At 45.5% G+C, this 11,222-nt stretch overlaps 1 protein-coding gene across 7 annotated transcripts in view; it reads right to left on the bottom strand.

Annotated features, from left to right (window-relative positions):
* Window positions 1-1,864: 1,864 nt before the first annotated feature.
* The window catches only part of EPN2 (epsin 2), a 51,867-nt gene continuing 42,509 nt past the window's right edge, over window positions 1,865-11,222 (bottom strand). For 6 of the 7 annotated variants that reach the window (XM_057381297.1, XM_057381296.1, XM_057381295.1 and 3 more), the window contains 6 exons: window positions 9,903-9,995; window positions 9,466-9,628; window positions 7,485-7,658; window positions 5,895-5,987; window positions 4,814-5,029; window positions 1,865-3,112 (listed from right to left, as the gene is read on the bottom strand). In XM_057381297.1, coding sequence (XP_057237280.1) covers window positions 2,781-3,112; window positions 4,814-5,029; window positions 5,895-5,987; window positions 7,485-7,658; window positions 9,466-9,628; window positions 9,903-9,995 — 1,071 coding nt within the window. In that variant the 3' untranslated portion in view covers window positions 1,865-2,780. The remainder of the gene's footprint in view (window positions 3,113-4,813; window positions 5,030-5,894; window positions 5,988-7,484; window positions 7,659-9,465; window positions 9,629-9,902; window positions 9,996-11,222) is intronic. The other variant, XM_057381302.1, reaches the window with a different exon arrangement.

Genomic DNA, 11,222 nt, shown 5'->3' with positions numbered 1-11,222 from the left:
AGTGACTCCCATGTCACTCTGAGGACACAACCCAGCCYAGGAATGTTTAACCAAACCAGCCCTTTCTCCTCTTAAACTCAGCTCCTGCCACAAGCCCTGTGCCAGGCTGGCATCTGGGCTTGKTTAGTCTGGGCCTAAATCTTTCCAGCACCAGAATTTGGGCTGGGGCTCCTCAGGGAGYCTCCCCGAGGTTTGCTGCACCATCAATGTCTCTGTTTAACACAAAAAGGACAAAGCTCTTGGGGCAGGGACTTTGTAAAACAACAATTTGCCATTCGACAGTTTCATAAAGCCAGGGCTCCCTCCCAAGCCCAGAGCACAGCTTAAGCAATTCAAGTTGACAGCTCCAACTGCAGATTTTTTCAGCATTAGAAATATTTCAGATCAACCCCATCTTGCCTCTAAAAAGTTCCCCAGGACACGGGCAGGACTTCTGGCTGGACAGACAATGCCCCATCCGAGTGCAGTTCGGGTGACAGACGAAGGGAACGACACCAAGTGACCTCGATTCCCGTGCCGATAGAATCAAATCGGGAAAATAACCCCAGGGAAATCTCATCACAGATCAGCTGGAAAGCACTTCCCCCCCTCTGCAAGAATCCCACCCTTCCTGCTCTACAYTTCTCAATAACTTCAACAACAACAAAGAAAGTCAAGTCTTTCCTTACTCTGAAAGGCAACAGGAATGGGTTTTGTTTTGTTTTTAAAGACAGGCTGGGTGTGGACAGCAATTCTCTTCCCTCCTATAGGAAAAACAAGAGCAGATGAAGATTGGGAATCCTCCTCACCAGTTCCAGAGGATCCCAAATCCACACATGAACCACACGTGGAGCACTCCAGACACTACCAKAGCTACACTGACCTACACAGCTCAAATCTGTGATTGTGCCCTAAATGTGATGGTCCTTCAGCCTCCCCTTCCCACCAGGAGATTGATCCCAGTCTTTCCATGGAGCCAGCCCCTCTCCGGCCCCATAGGGAATTGTTTCACCACAACACACAACTCTGGCAAATTCTGTTTTCTGATTTCCCCCTTTTAACCAGGGAAAGGCCACCAAGGTGCACCGAGTGCATTCAGAGGTGCCCTCCAGGCAGGAGGGAGCACTGGGATATCCCTTTCCATGGATTTTTGGGAGAGCAGAGCTCAGCCACATCAAGGCTGGGGCTCCAAAAGGACCCCTGAGCATTTGCAAGCTCAAAAGGGATAAATCAGCTCCCAGTTATCCTACAGAGTGCACCTTCCAACAGGAAAATTAGTGGGTAAAATTAAAAGAGTTGCATTTGTACATCAGGATTTTTAACAGCTCAAGAAGTTTTACAAGGAAAATAAAACCAAACAGCCTCTCTTGGGATCTTCATCAAGGCTAAAAGTCTGTCCAGTTTGGGGATTGGGAAATGGGAACAAATCAAGGGAAAGGCGACTTTAGTGTTTTTTCTTTTTAATGTAGTCTTAAATCATGTTATGCTCAAATTCAATTCATCTAAAAATAATTAGTCACGAGGATTTGTTTTTGATTTGCATTATGAATACTTCATTTAAAAGTAAATATTTTAGTGTTAATCTTCCCTTTTAAACTCTCTTTACAGAAACAAAGAGCTAAAACCATAAATAAGAGGGCATTAAAACCATAAAAATGACATTTGCCAATATCTTAATTTTTCAGCCAGACTTGATAAATCTATCAAAACCAGACAGTTAAATAAGAACCACATTATAAAAATTAGCAAAAAAAGGACTATTAGGTAACTCTGCAAACTCAAAATATGAAACTGTACTAAACAAAATATGTGCAAAAGTATACAAGAGTAACTGCATATAGCAAGGTTAAGCCTGAATTAGTTTTAAAGCTTGCCCCGGTGAAACTGAATTCAAAGTTGTCCCACTGTATTTCCTTTTTTTTTTTTTTCTCTTTTTTTTTCCTTTTTTTTTTTCTTTCAACTCACATCGTAAGTCAAATAAAAACAAAATACACATGAAAAAACTTCCAAACGAAGCTGGTACTGGACAAGCACAGAGCAGGACACTCACTCAGCACGAGTGCAGCCACTCACAGAGAGTTCCAGGAGTCCTTAGAGTAGTGTAGGAATTCAACACTGCACACGACAGCACAACTCGAGCATGGTCTTGGGTGTTTTTGTCTGGGGTTTTGTGTCATTTTCCTTTTGAGACAAGCTTGCTTTGCTCAGTCCCACCTCAGAGATACCAAAGCAGTGCGAGTTTGCAATGTTTAATGCATAAAAACCAAGCCCCCCTGGGCCCTCCGGGTCGGTCTCTTCTAAGAGTAAGGACTATGGGTGAACCAACAGTCTAGAACTGTGTGTAGTTATGTGCAAAACATTCACTAGCACTCGGAATCTCAGCTCTATCTTACGGGCAGAGGAAGTGACAGATGCAGGGGAGGAGTAAATTCAGGAATCCAGCACATGATCTGACATCTACAAAATAGCCGACGGAGTTCTCAAATGGCAGGTTCTCTCCCTAGAAAGTGTATTTGAAATGATTAACAAAGTAACAAAAATGGGCAGAATCTAACTTTGGTGGAAAGTCTGAACATTTTCACATGATGCTCAACAAGCCAAAGTAAGGTACCATCTGTAGCAAAGACTAGATTTAGATTAACTGGTAAGTAGAGACAACTCTTCAAAGATCATAACTGTAAACTGCAAATCTACTTCCAAGTCTCTCACACACCGCTCAGTCCACACAGGCCACGTTCGTTTCGCTGGAAAGACTTCAGCCTGGAAACACTAGGAAAAGAAAAGTTCCTTTAATCGGGTCTTTATAGGAGGAAAGGGTTAGTTGTATTTGCAGACTGCGAGGCTGCCGGCGGCATTGCTGTACTGTGCAGAGCTTGGGGCATTGATCCTGCAATGCTCAGCCCCTGGCCCATCCTGGTGAGCGACGCCACGGGGCCCATGGCCGGGATCGGTGCCATTCCCACGGGCACGGGGGCCATGGAAGACAGAGGTATTGGCTCCATGCTCATCGGGGGCACAGCGCTGAAGGAGGGGCTGCTTCCCATCACGGGACTCGCTCTCATCTGGTTCAGGGTCAGTGGCTGAGGCTGGTTCACCTGGAAGGGGTTGATTGGAGTCGGTGCTGTAGCGGCGCCTGGGCGGGAGACAAGGGGGAGAGAGGGRGCACTGCCATCAACAGCAGCTTTGGGAAATGGTCCTTCCTGGCAAAGAGCTCTTGCTCTGCCCATCCCCACCCCCAGAACCTGTGGAGAACCTGCCATCCAGCAAACACACCCAGTCTGCTCCCTTGGAGCAGCCAATGCCTCCKACACCCCTTCACTGACCGACAGCTCCCACTTCCCACAGCCCTGACTGCAGACAGAGGCTCCAAATTCAGTTACCTGCAACAGCCCAAACCATGACATCCACAGCACTGGTTTCATTTCTTAAATGCTGCTTTGCATCAGGAAAGAAACCTGCAGGCTCTCTGTGCTCCTTTACTGCAGAGAATAGGTTTACATTGGTGTTGGGAAGAATCCTTCCCTGGGAGGATGAGGAGGCCCTGGCACAGATTCCCAGAGAAGCTGTGRCTGCCCCTGSATCCCTTAAAGTGTCCCAGGTCAGGCTGGACRGGGCTTGGAGCACCCTGGGATCCTGGAAGGTGTCCYTGCCCATGGCAGGGGTGGCACTGGATGGTTTTTAAGKTCCCTTCCAACCCAAACCGTTGTGGGATTCTCTGATTTKTATGTTTGGTCYAAGCTCTCAGCAGCCACCTCCATTTTCATGTTTCTGGCACCGAGCTCGGACAAGAATTCCCAAAGTAAACAACTTGTTTCCGAATTACAGCGGTGCTCGAAAAAGCAGAGCACAACTTTCCCAGCCTTTGAGGTTCCATGGACTGCTGCCAGTCCTACAAATTCCTTTTACCATACAAGCCCAAGATTATTTGGATGGCCCAGTGACCCCTCACAAACTTTTTGTAGTGCCCAGGAAGGGCAGATATACAGATTTCCTCTCTCCCTGCTCACTGCCAAAGCTGCTCAGAATCCCTGCCTTTTTTCCTACTCAAGGATTTTAATAAATCGATTTTTTTTCTTCCATTGGAAGAGCAAAGAAAATACACACGCAAAGAGCATTTCCAAGTGTTTTACCCTACGAGCAACACAGGAAAATGTCAGYGCAAATTTCAGCTTTTAAAAAACACATCTGCCACATGTTTGGTGCCACCATTTCAGCCTGCTCCAAGCAAGGGCTCTCTTCCACCAAGCCCAGCTTACAGCAGAACTGCAACAGCCTATTTCATTTCTCCAAAATACACTSAGAATGCGTTCTCAGATCAAAACTGGCTCACTGTGCCAGCCTAAGACACACTAACCACTGAATGACTCTGCAGTTTGCTCTCTGGAACCTCAGGCTACAGTCAGAGATCTCCTGTGCCTGCTGCAACTTCAGGAAAATGGCAATTATGGCAATTCCAACCTGCTTCCAACAGGAATCCACTACCTATAACTTTCCCAAGGTAATCTTACCTGTTCTGACAATAACCACCTTTAGCTCAGCCGTTTATACAATCCCAAGYCTTCTAGCACAGGTAATTTTGAGTGAGGGGAACTTCTGGAACCAAGTTCAGTTGCAGACCAAGTGCAGAGACTTTGTGTTTTTGGAGACTGTCACTGGGCTGGGTGAGCCCAGGATCCTCCCTAAGACCCTCCTGCTCTTGCTCATGATCTGCTGGCTCAAGTAACCAAGAAAACCAAGCTCAAATCACCCTCCTTTATCTCCAACAGCACCGAGCTATGGCAGGGTTTTCCTACAGGAAGGGAAAGCTCAAATAAAGGGTTATGCAGAAACCAACCTGGTGCCAAGAACGGGTTCAGTGAAGTAACAGGCTGTGCTGGCTTAGACACCAGGGAATCCAGGTTCACCAGGGCAGCGTTGGGGCCCAGGAAGGACTCTGGGGTTTTYCGGGCTGCGCTCTGTTTGCCTGATGTCCCACTGGAGTGCTGCGAGTCAAAGAGATCGGGACTCGTGGTACCGCTGTGCTGGGATGGCAGAGTGGAACCTGAATCAGCTGCAACAACACAAAGGGACAAACAGAACTGCTGGTTAATCCCCAGAGCCGAGCAGGGAGAGGCCCGAGGTGCGTGAGAGCAGAAATGCTTTGTTCTAGGTTTGGGTTAGTGAGGTCTCAGTGTTTCAGGCCGGGTTATACCCTCTCAGCATGCAAGCAGGTCAGTGTTCTTTAGGAGAGCAGGAAGAAGCCACAGTGAGAGTTGCAGTGCTCTACTGATGGAATTCCCACAGCTTTGCTGCTCCAGGTGGGACTCAGAGGCTCCAAGGAAAAGATACTCCAAAGCCTTGGCTTGTGCCCTCACCCTACACCACTGTTGTGCCCTTCCTAGCTGGATTCCACCCAGGGTTTCTCTGYTGGGTTCTAAAAGCCCAGCTGTGCTTCAGGCAGAACCATCCTGAGAGCAATGGTACCACAGAACTGACAGCTGAGGGTCTGGCAGTTTTGATTTACTGACCACTGACCAAAGAAAAAATAAATTTAGAGTATTCATGAAAGTATTTTCTCATCTTCCTATTGGAATATACACATTTGAGAAGTTCAGTCAGCATGGTYCTGGTTCACTCTCTCAGCTTAAGCCCTGCTCCAAACATGCTGGACACTGGAAATTAAGAAGTCCAACAAAYTTCTGGGTCAATGCAGCAAAAGATTACACAGTGCAATTCCATGGACTACAGTGCAAAAGGCCCATTCCCCACRAGTTCATGCACAGGCCAAAATGGGAACGAGGAGCTTTAATTGCTGCATCATCACTTCCTTCCCTTCATGGAAGTCGATTTTTTTGTTCAATAAAATTTAAGAATAGAGACATTTGTTGATGTGACTGTCACCCAACCTGTCCACATGCTAAGAATTTGATTCGTACCTGGCTTTTTGGAAGTTCGAAGTGTGTCAAATTCAGAAAAATCATCTTTAACTGTACCATTCAAATTACTGAAGAGGTCAAAAGATGTACTTCCTGTTCAAAACAAYAAGACAGCCCTGTCATTAACACATCTTCGGTTGCAGCACACACCTGATCCTCCTGGAAACAATTCCTAACCCRTTCCTGTTGCCAAGAAGCCACGACAGGTTCCAGGGCAGCAGCTGGGAGTGCTCCTGCTCTTAGCCAGGAGCTGAAGGAGGAGAATGTCACACAACTGTCCTTTCTGACAGCATGGCACAACTAAATCAGAGCAATTTGYTTTGAGATGGGTGTAGGGCACACCTGAGCATGCTGGGGTTTGGTTGATCGAGTGTCTGCACTAGAGACAAGCAGATCTTGCTGTGGAAGGAGAGAATAGAAATGGATTCAAGCCTCAACTACTGAGTGTTAATCAGCCCTCAATTAAAACACCATCAGTGATGATTTCACTTCTGCTCCCCAAGTGGAAAGGAGGAATGCCATAGCAGAGGTTGTGGAGATGGTAAAGGCCCGTTAGCTGAAGCACCAGCGCTTGCCCAGTTTGCAATCAATAAAACACCACCATCCCAAAATGTGGACACGCTCTTACCTCAGATTGGAGGCATAAAAACCACACCTAAATGATCAGCGATCACACTCCTGAACAGCTTTAAAGTTTGTGGTTTTTTTTTTTTAATTAGCAAAATGTTTTTCTAATTTACTTTTAACCTTCAACACATTTCAAGCCAACAGAGAACAGGATGACAAACCCAGGGAGAAGGAGTGAAAAWTTGGTATAAAAACAATACTTCTCAAGAACAAAGAGCCACCAGAGTTAAAGACTCATTTCACAATGATCCAGCTACTGCCCTTTGCCCAGGGAAAAGCTGCTTAGACAACTTTTTGCAGCATTCAGATTCCTTTGTCTGCTGTGTACTGGGATGAATGACGAGCAGAAAATGCATTTTGATGCTTTTAGCCACGSTGCCAATATGAAAATGCCAGGTATTAACACTCATCAAGGTTGCATTAGTTACAGAGCAGGAACAGACAATTACAGCAGCACCTTCTGGATCATTACCAGGGCTCAGGGAGGGCTTTCACACCCTCCGTCTGAAGGAACAAACCTTCATTTGCACCTCTGAAAGTCTCCTCCGAGCTGGGAGCTGCTCAACCTGTCAATCTACATCTGCAGAGACATCCATCTGCAGAGCTATTCATCACGAGGAAAGGTTAAATTAGAGTATCATTCATTGCCAGAAATTAAGTCCTTGTCTAATTAAAGRTAAAACCCAAGAGCAGCAGCAGTCCCAAATGCTCAGCAGGCAGCCACAAATACCAGGAGGAGACACAGAAGGGACAGAGCACGAAGCAGCACCACAAATTCAGAGCCCTAAGCCAGAATAATTACATTCAAATTTCTTTTTCCTGCTGGTTATTACAACTCCTTTTTACTTTGCAGACCAGTTCTGCCAATTGTTCAGCTTCTTTGAACCACACAATGCAATAAAATCACTTGGACTTCTCCTCATTACTCAAATAAGATGGATATGGGATGAGACCGTTGCTCACCGGAAGTAGAGAGAGGTTTGTTTGCGGGTGCTGATCCCCAGGGATCCACAGAAGATTTTGCTGCAGTAGAAGATGGCTGAGCAGGAGCCCAAGGGTCCACGTTTTTGGACAGAGGCTGAGCTGTGGATCCTGCTGGTGCTGCCCAAGGGTCAACGGAAGCAGCTGGTTTGGCACCTGCAAGGGGAATCAGGGAAGAGCAGTCAGTCCAGCTTCCCTTGGGGATAAACCCTCTCAGGAGCCTTCAGTCCCAGTTAAAACTGGGAGCAGCAGTTCAGCACCAGGACACAGATAACCCTCAACATCTGTGCCACACACTCTAAATAACAACAGGCACCAGGAAATTGTGGGCAAGGCAGAGGAATAAACAATTCYCCTCCCTGAACCTGAATACAAATATCTGCAGCTCCAGCAATAAAATAATCTTGCCTTTATTACTGACATTGCCACCACCAGTGACAATCCCTGRCTGGAGGTGACCTAAATCACAGGGTCTATTTATGAACTCAGGGGAGAGTGAGTTTATAAAAAGCCCAAAGGTAAAAGGTATGAGATGCACAACATTAACCCTCGGACCAAGGAATCTGTAAGATTTAGAGGGAATGTTTTCCAACTCTTTTAACCACACTGCTATTTTATAAAAATACAATCAGCTTCCCTGAGCCAGCTGTGCTTTTTTATTCCCATTTCTAAGCACTTCTGACACACATCTAAGCTGCTCACTGATACCCCCTTATTTTTTAACCCAAAGCCTCTGTGTTCAGGGTTCTCATTTTTACTGGAAGATGCTGACAACTGTTCATTCCTACAAATTCAATAATCAATGATTCAATTCCTACATGAGAACTGCATAACCCAAGAGCAGGACAGAATCACGCACATGTCACAACTCTCACCTTTAACATCCTGCGGGTTTCAAGTTACAACTGAGAATTATTTTAGCTTTKAAGACTCCATTCAACCCTCCTGGCATTCCAATATTCCTGTAAACCGAGTGCTGCACACAGTGGCACAAATTCCAATGGGAATTTTGGGTTTTGTTTCATCAGAAGGCACGTGRTCGCTACAGCTCCGGAGCAGGAAATGCCAGAACTCTCCAAGGAAGCCCCACTATTCCCACACCAGTACTTCCAGTTCCCTTATCTGCCCCCAGTGCTGAGTTATGAGCAATGCCACACTAATGACAGCATTTCCCAYCAACAGCATTTCCCAAAATGTCCTTTTTTTCCTGAAGGGAGCATCCAATGCGAGAGTGCTCAGAAGATCCCTTCCCAGAGCTTCCAGCAGCTCCACTGAGAAACTCCTTGGACAAGCTGGGGCTGATGCAGATATCAGCCCATCACACAGATAGCAACACACACACAGAAAACCACACAAAAACTGGGCTCAGCTGCTCTTTAAATGTGAAACACTGCGTCTTTCACTTCAGAAATATTTCAGGAATTTAGCATCAAAAGCCTATGGAAGAGTGAATATTTAAAATGGCAACTTTGACTTTTTTGTTTACTAAAAAAATTTCCATTTAAATCATTTAATTCACTTGGTTTTGACCATACACAAACACATCATAATTCTCTAGGAGCAATTAAGGACATGATATTTCAGGTCTACGGCCTTCATAAGCTCAGCACTCTGCCTAARTATCAGATTAAATTCTGAGAAGAGTCTAAACCCATGGCACTGGACACAACCAGCAGTGAACCATGAGCATCCTCCCTCTGTGAGACACGTCGGTTTTGCTGTAAAGACAACAAAAGTGCCACTCCCCTCTGTCCTGAGAYTCAAACTGCACACACAAAACTCAACTGCTTAAAAAGAATRCASCTTCCACTGGCTTCTGCTTGGGAAYGAGTTGGGGAATGTCAGTAGGACAAATCAAAATGGGCTAACACGAGCTGATAGTGCACACGGAGGAACTCTGAAAAGCTCAACGTTCCAAAGCAAAACSTTGGAAATCCCATTGCTGCTGGTGGTTTTCTCTTACCAAATGATTGCCAGGGGTCAGAGGCAGGAGCTGCAGCTGTGGATCCTCCCCAGGGATCCGTTTGGTTCGAGGCTGGGACAGCAGGAGGTCCCCAAGGCTCCGTTTTGGGTGGGGCCGGTGCCGAGGAGGGCAGGGCATCCATCAGGTCCAACAAAGTGGTGTGCTGAGGGCAGGAAGAAGCTGAGCTTTACTCAAGAGCATTGTCAGGCAGAAGCACAAACCCGTGAGAGTGAAGAAGCAATWATTATTTTATTTTTTTTTCCTTTTACACGCCTGCATTGACTAGTAGTTCCAAATATAACCCACATGGAAGAAGCTTTAAGCTATACAACAAAGCAAACCCAAAAGCATAAAAGAGCTCAGTATTAAGCCAGTTTGTGTTACTGTATCTCAGCTTTTGGCAGCATAACCAGGAATTTCTTAGGCGAAGGCACTACCTCCTTCTTTTTGGGAATTTTAATTGTGTCTCTGCGACTCTCCTCCAGAGCCATCTGTAATCTCAGATCATCTCCGCGTCTGAGGCGCTCCTCCTGCAAAGGAAATCAACACTGGTGATATAGACCATGAGCCTGCACTGAGCTGCTGCTCCCTCCGGGGCTCCAACCCTTCAGGGCAGGCCTGGGCAGCCCTCCCTGCCACCCTGTGCACCACAGGGGGATGATTKGGGCTGCAATTTCGACACAACACAAATGAGGGGTAGGAGTTTTCCTGGGATTCTTGCCTGGAGCAGAGGGCAGGAGCACCCCRATCACAACAACATCCAGTTTGCTGATTGGAATTTATCCTGGTGGTGTTCTATTCCTAATGAAACATTCTTTCAAAAATTCAATTAGAAACACCACAGAATTTCAAGCGAACAGCCCATTTTAAAATTATCMGAATGGTTTTTCTGCATTTAAATCACCACTGAAGATTGTAAGGAACTAAACTTAAATTTCCCTGGCTTTTGTTCACTTCCCTCCACACTGGTGCAAGATCCACCAAGGGATCAAGCCTTGCCAACTCTGTGTGTAMTTTGAAGGTTTAAACATCTGTAACTACACTGTTTGTACCACACTGAACTGCTTTAAATATCTTTGTTTGCATCATGTCTCTCAGAAGTTGACTAATTCCCCAGCTGGTATTTCCCTTGTCATTTTYGAAGCTGCTTCAATTGCTTCGATTCTGATTTATATTTTCATTCCCTTTATTGCCCAATAATGATAAAGTTTACTGGGTGACAGTTTCCCTTTCCAAGCACTCATGCTTAACATGCAGCTGTAAACTAAATTGTCACAGGAAGCCTCTAAAATATTACAGGCACTCAGCATGGCTGATTGGAAATTGCACTCAGAGCTGAGATTCAACTTTGTTATACATTAAAATGCAGTAATTTTATCCACATTTACTTCAAATTCAAAATGAAGCTCCAAAGAATTAGCACAGTAACATAACCCAGGTGATAGATTAGGAGTCAATTTGCTTTAAACCAAGTTTTYAATATATTCTGCTACTTTGTGGCAGGTCACCCTCCTGTTCCAAACACTCCCACCAAACGAACAAACCATTCCAAATTCCACTGGAATCACAATTCACTGACATTAAGRAAGGTTTTCAGGACCAGTCATGTTTTCAGCTCTTCCTAACTGAAAACATCTTCAGTAATGTGATGATTAACATCCTCCCCCACAAAGTCTTCTCACAAAGTGACTGTCATCTTCCACTAGTCTCAACAGCTCGGAGGCTGAAGTTACTTTAAAAAAAGAGATTTAAAGAAT

The sequence above is a fragment of the Malurus melanocephalus genome, unplaced genomic scaffold (assembly GCF_030028575.1).
Source record: "Malurus melanocephalus ecotype Western Australia unplaced genomic scaffold, MMel_1.1 scaffold_504, whole genome shotgun sequence".
NCBI classification, from domain to species: domain Eukaryota; kingdom Metazoa; phylum Chordata; class Aves; order Passeriformes; family Maluridae; genus Malurus; species Malurus melanocephalus.
The sequence above is the reverse complement of the archived record's forward strand: the minus strand, read 5'-3'. Positions and strand labels throughout refer to the sequence as shown.